The sequence below is a fragment of the Cervus canadensis genome, chromosome 1, assembly GCF_019320065.1.
Source record: "Cervus canadensis isolate Bull #8, Minnesota chromosome 1, ASM1932006v1, whole genome shotgun sequence".
NCBI classification, from domain to species: Eukaryota; Metazoa; Chordata; class Mammalia; order Artiodactyla; family Cervidae; genus Cervus; species Cervus canadensis.
In genome coordinates, this window is record NC_057386.1 from 122764592 (window position 1) to 122785709 (window position 21118).

Genomic DNA, 21118 nt, shown 5'->3' on the forward strand with positions numbered 1-21118 from the left:
CTAGCCACAGAACAATTTAATTTCTTCAGAGGCCTGTTTTAAAACCTAATACAAAAAAAAAAAAAAAATCAAGTACAGATGCCCCCAACACAAATATATAAGATGTGTACAAAAGCAAAGGCCATCTGACTCACCCCATGATACACACATCTCTGAATCCCCAGTGGATGGTCACAAAAGATCATCTCAAATTCATTAGTGAAAAGGCCAAGTTGGTTCTGAATAATATGCAACTATAAAAACATGATCAAGCAACCCAGGGGAGCCTGTCAATCTTCAAAATTAGTCAATATCAGTTCAAGAAAGCAGGCTCAGACCTTCCTGGCTGTGCCACAGTAATTAAAACTAGGGATGCAGAGGAAAACTGGCTCCATCCCAGGTGTCAATTCAGCAGATTCTCATCTCTGCAATGAACCTGCTGATGGAGAAAGGGGAGGCTGGATGTTAAATGCTCGTACCTGCTCCTGGGCCAACAAGGCCTTCTTCTTCATGACTTTCATGGCATAGACATCCCCAGTCGCTTTCTCTCTGACCACCTGTACTTCGGCAAAGTGACCACAGCCTACGACACTTCTCACTTCAAAGTCCTTCACTGAAGGTTGGAGCTCTTGCAACTCGGCTATGATCTCAGAATCTGCAAAAGACGGAAGAGTGACTCCTGGATCCATAACGTGCTTCAAATACTCGTATCTTTATGAAAGCAAGAAGAAAGGAAGAAAGAAGAAAGCGTTGCTGTATCTTCCCTCACTGTCAGGAGACATTTAGTCACTTTCTCCTTGTCGTGAATAATTATAAAATCAGCACAAAAGTGTTTTTTCTATGCTAAGTTAAAATTAAGGGCTCCAGAAATTCCAACGCACAGTTTCCATGGCAGCTATGATCTGAATCCTGTAGATGAAGAAAACGGGAAGGAGAACAGAAATCATGCTTTTCCTCCCCCTCTCTGGGGGCTGCAGGGCAGTGAGTGTGGTCAAACGTGTTATTGGTGTCTGGACTGGTTTATAATGGGATATGAGCAATGTGATCCCCATCCTCAGTCGACTTTGGGGTTGACTTCCAGATAATTCCATCCTGATTCCATATGTTCTGCTCAGTTTTACTCCATTAGCCCAGGTCTTATCTCCCTTGCATCATGTCAGTAAATACCCTCCTTGCCATACATAGTATGTAGCAGCACTACCAAGGGAGAAAAAGCCTGAGCCTGAGGAACCAAGCAGAGGCCTGACCTTGGCCCTGCAGCACTGATGTGTCACACAGCTTGATGGGTTTGCAACTGCCTCTTTTCTTAGCATAGTCTTACTCCTTTTCTGAATGCAATCTCTCAGCCCGTGTCTTCCTCGACCCTGAAAGCCTTAACGAAAGCATCAGACCCACAGACGAAGCGCTTTAAACAACAGACATTAATTTCTCAAAGTTCCTGAGGCTGTGAGGGCCAGCAGGCTGAGAGTCTGTTGAGAACCCACTTCCTGGCTGACAGGCAGCCCCTGTATTCCTCATGTGGTAGAAGGAAAAGGAGCCCTCATCTCTCTTCCTCTTCTTCTAGGGACACGAATTCCATCATGGGGCCCACCTTGATGAATTCATCTACATCTAATTATCTCCCAAAGGCTCCACTTTGAGGGGGTCAGAGCCTCAACATATGAATTTGGGAAACCAGAGAAGGAAGCAGGAAAGTCATTAAAACATTCAGCCCATAACAGTCAGAGATTCTCCATATTTAAAGTACGGACTAAACAGGTAGCAGATATGGAATCTAACATACATTTACTAACAACATTAAATTGGGGCATCACAGGATAGATATATAGTGATTCTAATGATCTAAAGAATAGAATGGAACATAAATATTAGAGAAATGCAAATCAAAACTATAATGAGGTACCATCTCACACTGGTCAGAATGACCATCATTGAAAAGTCGACAAATAACAAATGCTGGGGAGGGTGTACAGAAAAGAAAAGCCTCTTACACTGTTGGTGGGAATGTAAACTGGTATAGCCACTATGAAAAACAGTATAGAGGTTCCTCAAAACACAACAAATAGAGCATAGAGCTAACATACAATACGGCAATTCCACTCCTAGGCATATACCCAGACAAAATTGTAATTTGAAAAGATACATGCACTCCCATGTTCACAGCAACACTATTTACAACAGCCAAGACATGGAAGCAACCTATATGTCCTCTAACAGATGAACAAAGAAGATGAGGTATATACATACGGTGGAATACTACTCAGTCACAAAAAAGGATGAATACCATTTGCAGCAACATGGACGACCTCGAAACTATCATACTAAGCAAAGTAAGTCTGGCTTCCCTGGTGGCTCCAACAGTAAATAATCCACCTGCAATGCAGGAGACCTGGGTTCACTCCCTGGGTTGGGAAGATCCCCTGGAGGAAGGCATGGCAACCCACTCCAGTGTTCTTGCCTGGAGAACCCCATGGGCAGAGGAGCCTGGCAGGCTACAGTCCACAGGGTCACACAGAGTCACATAGAGTCAGACACAACTGAGTGACTAAACAACAGCAACATACACACACAAGCAAAGTAAGTCAGAAATAGAAAAACAAAATATCATATAATATCACTTACATATGGAACCTAAAATACAATCGAACATAGCTATGAAACAGAATCACAGACATAGAGAAAAGACTTGTGGTTGCCAAGGGGATTGGGTGGGGGAAAGGACTGGGAGCTTGGGATTAGCAGATATTAACTGTTATTTATAGGATGAATAAACAACAAGGTCCTACTGTATAGCACAGGGAACTATATTCAATATTCTGTGATAAACCATAATGGGAAAGAATATGAAAAAGAATATATATATATATTATATAACTGTATTGCTGTATAGCAGAAATTAACATAACATTAGTAAATCAACTATACTTCAATAAAATATTTTTTAAAAAAGGAATAGAGCGGAACAGCTGTGACTGACCAAATCCTTCAGTCCCGTCCATTACAGGGAAACTGCATCATATACAGGGTTACACTCCAAAGGAAGACAAGAGTAACATGTCATCAAAATTATCCTGGAGAATCCCTCAGAAAGGTGTCATGGTGAAGACCAAGGGGCTCTTGAAATCCCACAGGTACACTGGAGCCATTTCTGTGGAAGGGCACCAGATACAGCTGGGAGCTACATTCACTCGGCAAGTTGTTCACACAGGGAAAGGAACAGAGTCCAACAAAGGGAAGAGCCATTTCATAACCACAGTCATTTGGCAGCACAATGATGAATTAGCCAATGCAATTTTAATTGTTGTTACCCACTCCCTTCCTTTGTTGCATGGGTGGAGTTGAATTCACTTGGATCAAAGGCACATGTGATGAGCACCACTGCACTAACAACACCTCTTACTTGTTACCCTAAATACGTCTTCTCTTGTTCCCTTGAGGAATCAGGCAAGAGGGGTGAGCAGATTTGTTTCAATTCATCGTGACCATTGTAAAACAAAAAAATAAATCGAGTGCCTTTGGGGAGAATTCCATGCAGAAGCTGAACTGAATGCTGCACAATATTCTCCTTTTGCCTTTACATCACTGTGTCAAGCCCTGTCTTTCTTCCCTGTCTTCTTCCAAGTTTCTCTCAGACCTAGTACTTGAGTTTTTGAATTATTAATTTCCCAAATATGCTGGCTTGCAACTTTCTGACTTGAACCTGATTTCATTACTGCCTGCACACAAGGCCAGCCTCTCCTGATTCTTCTGTAAGGCCTTGGGCCCCCGCGTTGCTTACAGCACTGTCCAACTTAATAACTCTGGGTCTGTCTCCAGCAACCGCCAGGCATCTCAATCACCCCAGCAGACAAAACTGCTTGCAGGCAAAACCACGACGCTCTCAGAATTCTGAGAAACCACTCCAAGTCGTAATGTTGTTATTCAAACACTTTGGGATTATCAAGGTGAACAGGCGAGATGCTAAACTCGTGTCTATGACTGTGAAAAATAACCCTGCACAACTTCTCTTCCCACCAACTTCTGTGACTACAAAACCACATCAACCTTCATCCCCACCCACTATGAACACGGTGGGAACTGACATTGAGATAGAGACCCAAAGCATGAAATGAAGATGCAGTCAGAGAACGATCTTCCCAGATACATATATAGATCCAGGGAGCAAAAGCCACCACAGCTGAATGCTGCTTCCTTTTTTGAAACTCAGTATTGCAACACTTCAATCTCTAGGAATGCATCCTTCACAGAAATGTTCAAAAGACACACATATCAAGATACTTATGATGGGCACTGCTTGTTACAGAAAAATCAGAAACAATGTAGAGGTCTACAATTAATAGGAAAGTGGAAATAGCATAAGAGTTCACACACAGAAAAGAATACTAGACACATATTTAAAAGAATTAAGTAGCTCAACCTCCACTGGAGTCTATATTCTTCAAGGACAAGGATTTGCTTCTGTTCTGATCACTACTGTAAACCCAGTACTCAAAACAGCAGCAGGCACACAGCGAGTGCTCCACAAATATTTGTTGAGTAAATATATTGCTAGGTGAGCAAAGCTAGTGGCAAAACATTATCAACATACAACCCATTTTGCATAAAATTAAACCAGAGTAATGTTAGAGCCTCTTGATGAAGGTGAAAGAGGAGAGTGATAAAGCTGGCTTAAAACTCAACATTCAAAAAACTAAGATCATGGCATCCAGTCCCATCACTTCATGGCAAATAAATAGGGGAAAAAATGGAAACAGTGACAAGCTTTATTTTCTTGGGCTCCAAAATCACTGCAGATGGCGACTGCAGCCACGAAATTAAAAGATGCTTGCTCCTTGGAAGAAAAGCTATGACAAACATAGACAGTATATTAAAAAACAGAGACATCACTTTGCCAACAAAGGTCCATATAGTCAAAGCTATGGATTTTTCAGTAGTCATGTACGGAAGTGAGTGTTGTATCATAAAGAAGACTGAGCACCAAAGAACTGATACTTTCAAACTGTAGTGCTGGAGAAGACTCTTGAGAGTCCCTTGGACAACAAAAGAGATTAAACCAGTCAATCCAAAAGGAAATCAACCCTAAATATTCATTGGAAGGACTGATGCTGAAGCTCTAATACTTTGGCCACCTGGTACAAAGAATCGACTCAGTAGAAAAGACCCTGATGCCAGGAAAGACTGCACACAGGAGAAGGGGGTGACACAGGATAAGATGGTTGGATGGCATCACCAACTCAAAGGACATGAGGTCTGAGCAAACTCCAGGAGATAGTGAAGGACAAAGAAGCCTGGTGTGCTGCAGTCCATGGGGTCACAAAGAGTTGGACATCACTGAGCAACTGAACAACAAAAAAATGTTAGAACACACATGGTAAACAGTTCATTGTTCAAGCTACTTGATTGGTATGTGGGGGTTTATGACACTTGTCTCTTTACTGTTAAGATATGTTTGAACAATTCCACAATAAATATCTTATAAGGACAAAAGAAAAGTTGCAATACTATGCACTGAACCATTAACAGTGGTTATCTTAGGTAAGATTTTGAGGGATTTTCTTCCATTCTGATCTTTTATATTTAACTTTGTATTTTTTTTAATTTTTATTGAAATATAGTTGATTTACAATGTTGTGTTTTCAGGTATACAGCAAAGTGATCAGCTACATATTTTTTTTTTAGATTCTTTTCCATTATAGGTTATTACAAGATATTGAATATAGTTCCCTGTGCTATAGGTCCTTGTTGGTTACCTATTTTATGTACAGTAGTGTGTATATGTTAATCCCAACTCCTAAATTATCCCTTCCCCACCTTACACTTTGGTAACTATAGGTTTGTTTTCTATGTCTCTAAGTCTCATTTCTATTTTGTAAATAAGTTTACTTGTATCAGTTGTTAGGATTCCACATATAAGTGATATCACATGATATTTGTCTTTCTCTTAGTATGATAATCTCTGGGTCCATCCATGTTGCTACAAGTAACTTTGTAATACGCTTACAATGGCGGCGGGGGGGGGGGGGGGGGGGGGGGGGGGGGGGGGGGGGGGGGGGGGGGGGGGGGGTGCGGGGAGGAACTTAAAAGTAGTATTTTGCCCAAAGTACTAAGGTTGTGAACATATAGAAGAGTTTGCTTGCAGTGAATGTAGCTGAAAGAAGGTAAAATTTCAGCCATTGTCAAATCACCGAGAAAAGTCCAACTTTAACAATTATCAACACTTTTTTTGTCTGTATGTTTTAACATCACACTTGTTTATTTTTTACATAAAATATGTGATACACTTTTGCTACTTATTTTGTTCATTGGCAATAGTCAACCAATATTTACTAAACACCTTGTGTGTGTCCATGTATACTTGGTCATATCTGACACTTTGCGATCTCATGGACTGTAGCCTGCCAGGCTCCTCCATCCATGGAATCTTCCAGGCAAGAATATTGGTGTGGGTTGCCACTTCTTTCTCCAGGGTGGTCTTCCCGACTCAGGGATCAAACCCATGTCTCTTGCATCTCCTGCACTGGCAGGAGGATTCTTCACCACTGTGCCACCTAGGAAGCCCCACCTTCTGTGTATCAGACCCGGTTTTAGGCAAAAAGGCTAGCTTAGCAATTAAGAAACAAGGAACTCCTCCCTGATTCCCAAATGCCAGCTCCCTGACCTCCCTTGGCCCAAACTAGGGGCAGTGCTTCAGGGCTGTATTATTCTGCCTCACTTCCTCCAACAGTCCCAGAGGAAATTTTCCATCTCTATGGCAAGCCTCAAGAAACTTATGTGTTAACAGCTGTTGGACCCTTCTTCCCACAGAAAAATGAAGCTTACATTCCAAAACAGAAACTCAAAGAGGGGTGAAAAAAAAAAACATACTAATGCAATCACCCTTTTCCAATCATACTCTCTCAACCATCCTCTCCAGGAAGCCTCTTTAAAAATATGAAACAGTTTCCTGAAAGAGAAATCTATTAGAAAAATCTACATTTCACAAGTCTAGCCTCCTGATTACTGAATGAGTCTAGAAGATCCACTGCTTTAAAGGAGGATCCTAACTGGAGGGCAATCTCAAGAAGGTACATGTTGAAAACTCAGTAAATTAGTCTTGTCACAAGCTTCTCCTTCCCCTCCCACTCCCTATTTGAGAGTTTAAATACTCAACAAAATAAGGTGGGAGCTTATTCAAACAAATACAGAATCATGAACAAATATGCCAAGTGCATTTTAAAGTTAAAGGTACACAGTGTGTTAAATATTGAGGTTTACGGTTATCATTATTGGGCAACATTTACTGAGTGTCTCTACGTGCCAGGCAACATAAGCCTGGACTGTGAACTATTTCATTCAATCGCTATATCAGATATGCCTTTTCCCCCACCGTTCAGATGAGAAGACTGAGAACAGACAAGTTACATGTAAATACCGATGTCACTTACTAGACATACATTGGTTTTATCCATTCAAAACTCCCAGGTCCTTTAGGCAATAGCACATCCCCCATTCCATGAGGTCCCAGTGATCATGGTGCCCTGGACCCCTGGGCACCTACATGAGGCCAATCACAGCACTTCACACCCTGGCCCAGTGACTGGTCAAGGGATGGGCAAGTGACCCAAAGCAGAGCCAATGAGAATCTTCCCTGAGATTGCATGAATAGAGACAGTAGACAATACATGTTGGGTACAGTTGGGGTAGCCAACATCCAAAGACAGTGCCCAATGCATGTGCTTTGTTGTTCCCTGGCACAAGAAATCTGGGTGGCCTTACTGCCTCACTGCAAACCATGGAATATAGCCAAAGAGATTCTATGTCCCTTCCAGACCTAAGGCCTGAGAAGGCCTGGCAGCTTCCACTTTTGTATTTGGAAACCCTGAGTTGCCATGGAGGACGTCTAGATATCTCTGCTAGAGTGACAGCATAGACCATGGGTCAGTAGCTTTGTCTCAAAGGGTCAGACAGTAAACATTTTGGGCGTTGTAGGCCATATGGTCACACCTACTCAAACGCCTTGTGATGTGACAGCAGCCATAGGGAACAGGTAAAGCTGCGTTCCAGGAGAACTTTGTTTACAAAGCAGGCATCCCAGGCTGTAGTTGGCTGACCCATCATGGAGAGACCACACAGAACAGCCATATGGAGGGCAAGATGCTCTGAAACTTCAGAGACAGAGAGACACGTCTACTAGTCTCAGAGTCCTGGGGGAGCCCAGCCTTCTAGGCAACATGCCAGACAATGGGCGGGTCATCCATTCCAGCCCAGATGCCCGCAATACTGACCCATATCACATGGAATGGAAGAATTCTCAGCTAAGTCTAGTCAACCCACAGAATCATTCTTGTTTTAAGCCACTGAACTTTAGGGTGGTTGGTTACACCGAAAAGTCATGTGAGACGTGATTTCTTTCAGACTTGGCCCTGTCCACCTTTGAGGCCAGATAATTCTGTGTGGTGGGGGCCATCCTGTGCATCTATCAGAGTCTCTGAGCTCCACTCATTAGCTACCAAGAGCACCCCCCTGCCAGCTGTGACAACCAAAACTGTCTCCAGATACTGCCACATGTCCCTGGCGGTGGCAAAATCGCCACTGGTCAAGAAACACTGGTATCAGGTGAAAAAATATAAAACTAGGAACCAGCAAGCAGCCAACTTCCCCACCACGCGCAAGTTAAGTAGAGTCAAGAACAGGGTGCAGGCAGGGCCAGTTTATGACTTTCATAGTCCCTAGGCACCTTGCCTTCATCAGCCCCTTGCTCCATTAAAAAAAAAAAAATTTATATAAATATATATTTTTTGTGACCACATTGATATAAAGATGACTATAATCCAGAATCATTATAGATTATTATACCCATATTTTTTATGATTTTAAAATAAAGTAAAATTAAACTAATTACAATAATTTTGAATACTGTAGATGCTAAGCACTGTATTCACAATGCCTAATGAATAATCAGTCTTGAGTGAGTATAATGAAGGAGCCAGAGACATTATTTAAGTCCTTGGAACCAGCCATGCCTAAAATTTGACCCATCCCTGGACTCTCAGTTTCATGAGCCAAAAAAATTTACTTTTGGGGATAAACAACAAGGTTCTACTCTATAGCATAGGGAACTATATTGAATATCCCATGGTAAACCATAATGGAAAGGAATATGAAAAAGAATATATATATATATAACTGAATCACTTCACTGTACAGTAGCAATTAACACAACATTATATATCAACTATACTTCAATAATTTTTTTTTTAATTCACTTTTGGCCTAAGCTAGTTTGAGTTGAGTTTCTATCACTCGCAATCAAGAGGCCTGATTTATCCAGTCTCCTAGCAACAGAAGGTGGAAGCTGACCTTGAAGCTGGGTCCATCTAAAGCAGAAATTCCCACCCACTCCCTCCGACCACAAACGCATCCCACCTCCGGTATCCTTTTAATTCTCACTAAGCAGGACAATTTTCAAGAAAAAGTTCTCCCCACACTTACACTTCTGGACAAAGTTGCTCACGTGCTTAATCTTCATCAGAGCCGGCTGACTGCATTCTTTAAAGAGAACAAAGAGGGCATCTAATATCGCTTCTCGGGAAAGAAGAGCCATCTGCTGTTGAGTCATGGAGGGTGGTTTCCCCTAAAAACAGCAAACAGCAGATGGAGACACTGTCAATAATGAAAAGCTTTGATCAATAACATCCACGCAGAGTAAATTGCAAGCCACCAGTTCAACTAACTGCTCACGACACACGCTAGCAGCAGAATTTGGCGGCCTCATCCTTTAAAGTGACGTCCACTGACAGTCATTAAGTTATCACTTGTATGTGGGCTTCTTCCTCCTGCACCTGGGGAGGAAAACTTCATCAGCATGCCATGAATAAGAAACAGTCCTTCTGTCTTAGCAGTCTGAGGCTCATGGGGACATTCACCCCGGACCCTGCTGGTCCTGTCACATCTCTGTGCCTCTTCAGGAGGACATAATGAATGCCTCTTCCTCCCTGTGCTCCTACAGGTTTGTTTAACATAACTTCAGTTTCTTTAATTCACTTGAACAATAAAGGGTCCTGTAAATGGAGTGACTGCGCTAAAGCTGAATTTATTCATGATCTCAGGCAACAGTTGCAAACTGGCAGACTGCATCTAGCCCACAGACATGTTTTGTTTGGCCTGTTTTACTTAAAATAATTTATCTGCCAATATTGAAAAATCAGGAGATTTCACACCAAAAGAAAAGGGGTGGGGGGAGGAGAGGATTTCTGGCTTCTTATGAGACACAGGCAGATCTGGCAACACTGTACCACATTCCTGCCTGGGGAGGCTGAGCTGCAGCTGAGGAGCACTGCCCCTCTAGAAAGTGGATGTGTTTGGCATTTCACTGCAGACTCAACTCACAGCTCTTCCATCTGGCCCATTTGACTCCTTTACACTCACTGTCTGGCCACCCAAGACATGAATTCACACCCCTGGTCCAAAGCAATGAATCCCATGTGCCACGGACTATATGTAGTTCTCTCTGTAAAGCTGCTGCTGCTAAGTCACTTCAGTCGTGTCCGACTCTGTGCGACCCCACAGGCTCTCCCGTATCTGGGATTCTCCAGGCAAGAATACTAGAGTGGGTTGCCATTTCCTTCTCCAATGAGTGAAAGTGAAAAGTCAAAGTGAAGTCGCTCAGTCATATCTGACTCCTAGCGACCCCAAGGACTGCAGCCTACCAGGCTCCTCCATCCATGGGGTTTTCCAGGCAAGAGTACTGGAGTGGGTTGCCATTGCCTTCTCCGTCTGCAAAGCTGGCCACCAACAATTCTTCTAACTCTAAAAGCACTTGCCACTGCATCCATCAAGCGTCAGAGTCTATTTCTTCTCCCCATGAATCTGTGCTGTCACCATGACTCATGTGAACCAACAGAATGTAACACAAGTGACCCACTGCCAGTTCAAGATGTAGCCCTTAAGAAGTCTGGCAGTTTCTATTTTTGTTTTTTTGGGGAAGCCAGCTGCCACGTTGAGAAGCTTGGGCTAGACCAGGTGACAGTCAAATCTCACCCACTGTCTGTTTTTATAAATAAAGCTTTATTGGAACACAGCCATGCCTATTAATTTACACATTATCTATGGCTCTGTGTGTGTGTTAGCTGTTCAGCTCATCCAGCTCATCCAGCTTTTTGCGACCCTATGGGCTATAGCCTGCCAGGCTCCTCTGTCCATGGAATTCTCCAGGCAAGAATACTGGAATGGGTTGTCATTTGCTTCTCCAGGGGATCTTCCAAACCCAGGGATTGAACTCAGGTCTCCTGCATTGCAGGCAGATTCTTTACTGTCTGAGCTTCTGTGCTATAAATAGAATGGCAGAGTTCAGTAGTTGCAGCAGAGACCTTAGGGCCAACGTACTATTCACAGAAAAAAATTATAAGCCCCAGGTTAGACTGAGTGAGTAACAAAAGACCTTTAGAGAAGAGGTCACTGGACGAACTGAGGCACCCCAGGCAGCAGTCGGCAACCAGAGGTTTTAGTCCCAGCCAAGCTCCCAACTCAATACAACCCATGAGTGACCCCAGCAGAAGAATCACCTAGTTGCATGCAGCCAACCCACAGAATTGTAAAAAAAAAAAAAAAAGTAAATCATTGTTGCTTTAAACTTTGTGAGTGCTTTGTTACACAGCCCTGGATGACAGAAACAAACTGTAACAGTCCAACAGCAGCCTCCTCAGCCAGAACCAGAAGTATGATGGGCCCTTTCCTGCCCGCTCCCTGGCACTGGCCAGCACACACCATTAAAGCAGGGGCCACTCCACTGCACCCCTCTGCACGCGGCTGAACCCAGCCCACCAGGTCGGTCCACACCACCACTAACCCACCGCCCAAGTGGCAGACGGGAGCTCCGCTCCCAGGATGCCAGCTCCTGAGCCACCTCATCAGTCACAAACTGACCAGTGAAGCCAGCTGAGGCCACAGCGTCTGCCGCCTCAGACAACCAGGCTCTACCGAGAGCTGGAGGATGATTCCAGAGCAGCCCGGACTTCCTCAGACCCTGCCGCTTTCTGGTGCCGTGTGGCACCTTCCTAATCTGGGTGCAATAGCTGCAAGGCAGGCACAAGCTATAGCGGCCCCCTCAGCACAACAGTGGACCTGCCCCCAAGCAAGCAACCGTTAGTGAGCAACTGTCAACCAGCCACTTTTGGTGGTCCTGCTCAGCCATTGGTCAGTGCCACCGTGGGCCCCACCCCCAAGCAAGCAACCGTTAGTGAGCAACTGTCAACCACCCACTTTCGGTGGTCCTGCTCAGCCATTGGTCAGTGCCACCGTGGGCCCCTCCCCCAAGCAAGCAACCGTTAGTGAGCGACTGTCAACCAGCCACTTTCGGTGGTCCTGCTCAGCCATTGGTTGGTGCCACAGTGAGCCCCTCCCCCTCTTGTATATAAACGGAGCCAGCCCTCCAACTGAGGGAAGATGGCTTTCTGAGATGCCAGGCTGCCATCTTCTCCATCTGCTAGCTTTCCAATACAAGTAGTCATTCCTTGTTCCAACAACTCATCTCCTGATTTATTGACCTGTCCTGTGGCAAGCAGAACAAGCTTGGGCTCAGTAACATGACTTTGAATCACCTGGAGAACTTTATTAAAAACCAGATTCTCAGGTACCATTACCAGTCTGTAGCTAAGAATATCGGAGAAGGCAATGGCACCCCACTCCAGTACTCTTACCTGGAAAATCCCGTGGATGGAGGAGCCTGGTAGGCTGCAGTCCATGGGGTCGCTAAGAGTCGGACACGACTAAGCGACTTCACTTTCATGCATTGGAGAAGGAAATGGCAACCCACTCCAGTGTTCTTGCCTGGAGAATCCCAGGACGGGGGAGCCTGGTGGGCTGACATCTATGGGGTCGCAGAGTCGGACACGAATGAAGTGACTCAGCAGCAGCAGCTGAGAATATATTTCAGTAAGACGTCCTACCAAGACAGTCAGACCTCAGCCAGGTTTGTGAAGCACTGAGTCAGACCACACTATCTGTCACTTTTGAGTTCTGCCACTTCCTAGGAAAACAAGATTCCTAGTTTTTCTCTCCTTTGATGAGTTTAGACTAACTAAGCAGCAGTTCCCAAATACCGTACTGAGTCTTAAAAAAGTTTTCAAGTCTGTCATAAAGTAAGAAAAAGTGAACACTGCATGATGACTCTTTTATAAAGCTAAGTGTATTCAAATTGTAAAATGGTCCTTTATTCTGAAACAACATCCTTCCCCTGGTGGTGTTTTTTAAAATGTCCTCTCTTTATGAAATAAAAGGACCAGAAGAGAATAGTGTTTTCTTTTTTGTGTTTTTTTACATCCCTTACTTAGCAAAATACAAAGTTGGCAAACCTCAGTCAGCCTAGCAAACTTGTAAAATTTTGCTAGCTCAAAAATCTAAAAGCCTACCAACCACTGACCTGGAACTCTTGGGGCGGTACTTACTGTTAAGTAGAAACTGAGACCCTGTCTAAATGGAAAACAAAACCACTACTCTCTATCCAAACCTCATTAAAAGGACACTGGGATAGGGATAAAGTGAGATAATCAGTTAGTTTAGAAATCCCACAGGGATTAAAGACAAGAGGGAATTTTAAGGGCATTTGGGAGACTGCTGTAAGCTAATGACCACTCTAGAAAAGAACCCAGTAACCTAGCAACAATCTCCTCTGATGGCTCAGACGGTAAAGAATCCGCCTGCAATGCGGGAGACCTGGGTTCAGTCCCTGGGTTGAGAAGCTCCCCCTGGAGAAGGGAATGGCTACCCACTCCAGTATTCTTGCCTGGGGAATTCTACGGACAGAGGAACCTGGCAGGCTACAGTCCATGAATGGGGTCACAAAGAGTCGGACACAAAGGAGCGACTGACACTTTCACCTCGGTAACAATCTACACTACCCTGAAGGAAGACCAGATGCATCCAATTGCCAGGCACACTCAAGCCACAGGTGCCAATAGTTTAAACACAAGACAATAGATATCAGGTCTGAATCTTGTTACGTGAAGTCAGGGAGTTAATGGTCCTTGAAGAATAGCATTTCTGCAGGTAGTCAAGACAGGAATAGAGGGGGAAAGGGAAAGAAACTAGGTGAAAGGGGTCATAATATCAAAACCTGAGACGAATTACCATATTTTAGTATATACTACCTTTCTTCTGTTAATATACATATGATTTAAATAACACCGTGACAGTCCTCATTAACCATACAAGGTCAAAGGAGAACTAAAGACCTAAGCCTTGAACATCTACCCCAAAATGAGGAAGGTGGTCTACTCCACTCCCCACTTGTTCTTTGACTATGAAAATGTAGCCCTCTTTGTTCTCGGTGCTGAGCTCCCCTGCCAGACCATTTGTATCTCTCACAAGCATCCTCTGCTAACAAACTCACTCTGACATTTCTGTGCTGAAAAGAACCTGAGCTTCAGTAAGTTCTGACACAAGGTGAGCAGTTTCAATTAAAAGACAGTGAGTTTGACCCACACGCTGCAACAGAAGACCCAGTGCAGCCAAAATAAAAAATTTTTTAAAAAACAACAAAAGTGGGTTCAAGTCCCCTCCTAACTCAGGAATGATGGACTCAAGTCCCAATCTGAGTTTTGGCTGGGTTCAAGTCCCACCCAAGAAGGAGTGGGTTTCATCTGAATGGGGGGCAAAAACAGTATCCTTATCCTGCTTATATTAAAGCAAGTGCTGGGGTTATGCTATGCTTGCAAATAACAGCTTTTCAGGGCACAGGGGGAACTTATTAAAAAAAAAAAAAAAAAGGATGAATTGAGGATTTACACACAATCTTTGCTGGTATAATGACATTTAAGTACAAGATATACTTACTAAACTCTGATATACACTGGCAATGTTGCCCAGCAGTTACACACCCACACCAAAATGGGGTATGGCTTTGTCATTTAAAAGCTGCGTGATTCTGAACAAGTCTCTGTCCCTCTCCATATCTGCACATTATAAGAATTTTGTCGTAAGTTGGAAGTTTTGGAGTAAAACGATTAATGGGTTAAAAAGTGGTAGCTCTCCAGTCAGCTGAGGTTAAAAATAGACCATTCATAAGAGAAAAATACCTCATGACCTAAATGGTGACCCACAGAACAACCTAAGATTTCACTCTGTCCTCATTCTGATCTGTTTAAACATTCCCCAATACCAATGTCTTGGTGAAAATGTCCTCAAGAACATATTAATAGTGAAACTAATATAACATTGTAAATCACCTTAGATTTATCATCATACAGATAATCCTACAAAATGCCTTATTTAGTAGTGAACATAAATTTATTATTACTGTAGCTAATACTATTTCTACACTCATCATTAATAATAGTTATCATTTATAAAGGGCTTACCAAGAGCTGGGCAAACACTAAGTACATGAATTATCTCATTTAATCCTCATAACTTTGTAAATTAGGTGCTATAACTTCTATTATAATACAAATAATGGAAAATGGATCTGGAGAAGGCAACTGACTCACCCAAGGTAACACAGCTAACACATTCTGGGGCCAGGATTCAAACCTAAATCTTCACCACTATCTATATTTTCTCTTTGACTTATCAAACAAGGATTTCTACAACAAACAAAAGAATTAGAAATCTACTTGGGAAAAAAAATCTCACAACATTAAGTTTTAATCTTTTGGGGGGTGATGGAAATGGTCTATATCTTGAGAGGGATGTGGGTTGTTCAGGTTTGGTATTTATCAAAACTTTTTTAAAACATAAACATCCCTTGAATGAAAAAGATTTCTATATTTCTATAGGGTTACACCTATAGAAATTCCAGTCAAAAGAGTGTCTTTGTTCATTTACTTTTCCTTCTTTAATAAAAGGGCAAACTTTAGTGCAAAAGTGTAACATGTGTGAAATCCTCAAAAACGTCCCCCCCTTCCAGGGCAAGTTCAGCTACTCACTCCTGGCACAATGGCTCCTTTTCCCACAACTTTCAGCATATATAAAACACCAAATGGGATTTCTCCTAGATTCACCTCAGTCCTCCAACAAATTCCTATAACCTCTGAATCACAAAGAGGTTCCAAGAAAACACACACAGGTGAGCAAAATTGACAAGCCAGTCTGTTACCTGGAAGAAAAGATTCAGCCTGGAGGCCCGGCTGGCAATGGATTCAACAGCACCAGCGTCCAGCAGATTCCGTGCTCCATACTTGAACTTCAACATCTCCCCACTGGGGATGACAGGAGACAGGAGGAGGTTAGTGTGTTCCGCAGATTTGAACGGGAAAGGTTTGAGAGATCCTGAGCTTTCCCTCAAGATATCATGGGTAGGGAGGTGAAAAATCAGCCACCACTGGGTCTTGGGAAGCTCAGTCTGGTGACACAGATAAAAATCAGACTTTTATTCAGTGTTAACAGGAGTAACACTGGAACACTTATCTGACATACTCACTTACTTAAAATTTGTTTTATAACTGCAGACAGTGACTGCAGCCATGAAATTAAAAGATGCTTGCTCCTAGGAAGAAAAGCTATATGACAAATCTAGACAGCATATTAAAAAGGAGAGAGACCACTTTGCCAACAAAGGACTGTATAGTCAAAGTGATGGTTTTTCCAATAGTCATATACGGATGTGAGAGCTGGACCATAAAGAAGGCTGAGCACCCAAGAATTGATGCATTTGAATTGTGGTGATGGAGAAGACACTTGAGGGTGCTTTGGACAGCAAGGAAATCAAACCAGTCAATCCTAAAAAAAATAAACCCTAAATATTCATTCGAAGGACTGGTGCTGAATTGCCAACACTTTGACCACCTGACGCAAAGAGCTGACTCACTGGAAAAGACTCTGATGCTGAGAAAAACTGAGGGCAGGAGAAGGGGTGACAGAGGATGAGATGGTTGAATGGCATCACACTCAATCGACATGAGTTTGAGCAAACTCTGGGAGAAAATGAAGGCCAGGGAAGCTTGGCAAGCTGCAGTCCATGTGATCACAAAGAGTCAGATATGACTTAACCACGGAACAACAACAACAACAACCCCCCTTAGAATATAAGCTCCACCAGGTCAGGGACTTTGATCCTAATATAATGGGGACATATATAGCCTAGCACATAAATGCTAATAAACAGTTATTGAACAAATGATTGAAAATAAGTAAATTACATAATACAGATATGTTGGAAGCTATGGGGTTAAAAAAAAAATAAGAAAAAACAAATGGAGGAATTGGGGCATGGTAGTGTGTGTATAACAGTGTAGTCAGAGTAACTTCACCGTTCAGTTCAGTCTTGTCCAACTCTGTGCGACCCCATTGACTGCAGCACACCAGGCTTCCCTGTCCATTACCAGTTCAGGGAACTTGTTCTAATTCACGTCCATCAAGTTAGTGATGCCATCTAACCATATCATCCTCTGTCGTCCCCTTCTCCTCCTGCCTTCAATCTTTCCCAGCATCAAGATCTTTTCTAAGGAGTCAATTCTTCACATGAGGTGGCCAAAATATTGGAGCTTCAGCTTCAGCATCAGTCTTTTCAAAGAATGTTCAGGATTGATTTAAGAATTGAGTGGTTTCATCTCCTTGCAGTCCAAGGGACTCTCAAGAGTCTTCTCCAACACCACGTCACTGAACAGGTAACATTTGAGCCAAGATCTGAAGGGAGTAGCAGCAAGCCTTGCTGATATTTGGGTAAAGAAAAGTATCCTGGGGTCAGAGGGAACAGCCAGAGCTAAGGTTCTGAGGCAAGCCCTGGGCTTCTCTAACAGTAGCTGGGAAACCACGTAGGACTGGAACAGTGAAAGAGGCAGGAAGTAGGCGGTGACGGGTTGGGGCGAAGAGTATGAAGACACCAAAGTAAGTTAGGGTCACACATTCTAAGGCGCTGCCGGCCCCGACTAGCAATGCCGACAGGAGGCAGGGCAGAAGAAACACAGGACTCCACCCCGCTGGAGAAAGGAAATTCCTCCAGCCGCAGCACAGCCTAGCCAACCCCTCGACTGCGACGGTGGATAAGCCCTTGCACCGCCAGCCTGGAAAGACCTTCCCGACCCCCTGCCGCCCTCCCTGCTGCGAGAAGCAAAGCCGGGGTTGGTGTGGTGGAGGAGGCCCTTCCCTTGGTCTTGCAAAGTGGGGTGAGGGAGAATTGGGCTTGGGGAGACCAGACTCACCGTTCAGCCTACCGCGCTATTTGTGCGCCGCTCTACCCCGTGCCTCCCGCGGTAGCGTTTGAACACTGGGAACGGCGTGGGTGGGGCCAGTCACATCTGGACCAATCAGTGTTCCCGCTCGTATGATGGACAGTTCTATCTCAACCAGGCCCTGCCCAAGTCCTTAAAGGGACCGAGGAAGTGAAAGAGAGGGCCAATGAAATTGTTTCTTCCGACCCGGTAGGGCAGGTCTTGGAAGTTTGAAATTGGCGGTTAAGCAGAAGGATGCAAGGTTTGAGGACGCGTCTGTTTATGTCTGGGATGTCTGAGGAGAATGCTGGGGCAGTGGCCCTTGCTCTCATGGCCACCTGCAAGGAGGAAGGCAGCCCGGCCGCTCTGATTGGTGATCTTGTTCATCAATCCTGGCTAAGGTAAAAGTACTTGTTACTTTGTTAAATAAACCAGCTGGTTCTCTGCTAACAGGCTACAGCTGAGGCTTTGAGTTTGAGATTCCACCTATCTCAATGACTGCTTGTCGACTGCAACAAGAAGGCGATGATATTGAAACTGTCTCATAGAACATTTTAAAATAAAGACAAGAGACTTAAACAGTCGAAATCCAAAAGGCCAACAAATATATGAAAAGGTACTCAACGTCATTTATCATCAGGAAATAAGAGAACTAAAACCACAAAGAGATACAATAACAGGCAGCCAGATTGGGGCGGATTGGTGGGGAGGAGATCTGACAGTGTTGGCAAGACTTGGCGGTACACAGCTGATGGGAGTATAACAGTACTGTTTGTTTGAAAAAGAGTTTGCCATTTTCTGCTAAAGTTGATGACATGCACAGTCTATGACTCACGCCTGGGTATACCTTAGAAAAACTCTTAACTGTGTACACCAGGAGACGTGTACAAGAATGTACAGATAGTACCTGCACAGCATCCTGAAAAAAAAAACTGGGAAGCAACCCAAATATCCATCAGCAACAGAAAGGATCATTTTTTATATTGCAGTGTTCTCATACAGCAATAAAAAGGAACAACTACAGCTGAACACAACGACATAATGCGTTTCAAAACAATGCTGAGTGAAGGAAGCATAACAGTAGAAAAAAGTATGTTTTCTTTTTCTTATTGAAGCATATAGTTCATTTAAATGTTGTGTTTCAGGTATCCTGCAAAGTGATTCAGCTATACTATATTCTTTTTCAGTTTCTTTTCCCTTATAGGTTATTAAAGTATGTTTTCATTAATATAAATTTCAAAAGCAAAACAAAATAAAATATTTAGTGAAGGATGTACCTACAGGTGATAAAATCAGAAAGTAAAGCAGAACTCGGGATAGTTATCAAGGGGATGGTGTCCTTTCAGGGAGTCAGGATGCTGCCTGCTAAGTTGCTTCAGTCGTGTCTGACTCTGCATGACCCTATAGGCTACAACCCGCTAGGCTCCTCTGCCCGTAGGATTTTCCAGGCAAGAATACTGGAGTGGGTTGCCATGCCCTCCTCCAGGGGATCTTCCCCACCCAGGAATTGAAGCTGTGTCTCTTACATCTCCAGCATTGGCAGGCAGGTTCTTTACCACTAGCGCCACCTGGGAAGCCCCAGTCAGGATGATCCTATGATCTAATTCTTAGAATGACTATAGTAATAAAATAGATTATTGTTTTATAATTAGTAAGTTGTGTGTATATATGTTCTATTTTGGAGAAGAAAACGGCAACCCACTCCAGAATTCTTGCCTGGAGAATCCCATGGACAGAAGAGCCTGGTAGGTTACAGTCCATGGGTTGCAAAGCGTCAGACACAACTGAGTGACTAAAGACACACACATGTTCTATTTATGTATATTTTTTAAATGTGAAAGGGAGGCAGTCCTTTCGGTACTTTTATAATCCCTACACTACTAGAACTAGAAACATGTTATCATATGCAGGCCCACACACTCATACGCACATCAGTACAAAACAAAGTACAGACTTGCTTAATATGCTTTTTTTCCCCCAGAAACATAATTTGCTATTCATCCCTGGGACAATAATGACAGCTACAATTTATCAAGCCCCTTCTCCCTTTATGTCTTTATCAAGTACATCTCATTTAATCTTTACTATAACCTAATACTGAGAGGGAGGAATTATAATCCACATTTTATAGATGGGGAAACTGAGTCTGAAAGATACACAGTGACTAATCTGGAGTTGATCGGCTCTAGGTGGTGAAGCTAGGTTTGGAACTCCTGGACTATCTGACCTCTAATCCTTTTCTCTATACAAAACCTGCTTCTCAGAAGATGTTAGAAATTTTCCCATGTTCTGCTTTTGTCATGTTGCAAGGGCTGACCCCGTCCAGAAAAATGTATGAAAATAAGAATTACTTCTAGGGACTTCCCTGGTAGTCCAGTGGTTATGACTCTACTCTTTCACTGCCAAGGGCCTGGGTTCAGTCCATGCTGGGGGAACTAAGATCCTGCAAGTTGAGTGGCTTGGTCACATTTAAAAAGGAAAGCAGGAGGGGAAGAGGGAGGGAGAGAAAGAAAAAACAAAGACTTCTAATGATATAAGAAGGTTAGCAAAAGTTCGGGGATGGTAAGATGAGGAGAAATGCAAAGTGGGTCTTAGCCACTGTTGACTTGACATAAAGAATCTCAGAAAGATGTGAATGTGGATCTAGTCAATGCTTCTGGTTTTTCTAATGTTGCTGGTTTTTCTAATCCAGGCAAATCTGTTAGTTTTCAAGTGTCAGAAGTAGGCTTTACCAGGATCATGGGACTTGTTTATCCTAAATTAGAATACAATGTTAACAGCCTGATTTTTTATTGCCCTGAATCCTGCCTATTAGAATATCCTATTAGAACAATTGCTGGTCTTAGCAAAACCTTTGTGAAGCAGAACAAAGAATACACAATAAATAAGAAGAATAAAGAAACATAAAGCAAAAACCACAGGAACTCCAATTGGAGAAAGGAAATTCTTTCAAAAGTAGTAACTAACTGCACAGGAAGCGTATGAGGAAAGAAAATTAGGAAGGACCAAGAATG

At 43.2% G+C, this 21118-nt stretch overlaps 1 protein-coding gene across 5 annotated transcripts in view; it reads right to left on the bottom strand.

The window, feature by feature from the left end:
- CIT (citron rho-interacting serine/threonine kinase) overlaps positions 1-18155 on the bottom strand; it is a 171727-nt gene extending 153572 nt beyond the window's left edge. For all 5 annotated transcript variants that reach the window (XM_043440393.1, XM_043440404.1, XM_043440386.1 and 2 more), the window contains exons 1-4: positions 18096-18155; positions 16052-16154; positions 9451-9592; positions 459-634 (exon numbers count right to left, since the gene is read on the bottom strand). In XM_043440393.1, coding sequence (XP_043296328.1) covers positions 459-634; positions 9451-9592; positions 16052-16147 — 414 coding nt within the window. In that variant the 5' untranslated portion in view covers positions 16148-16154; positions 18096-18155. The remainder of the gene's footprint in view (positions 1-458; positions 635-9450; positions 9593-16051; positions 16155-18095) is intronic.
- Positions 18156-21118: the final 2963 nt, after the last annotated feature.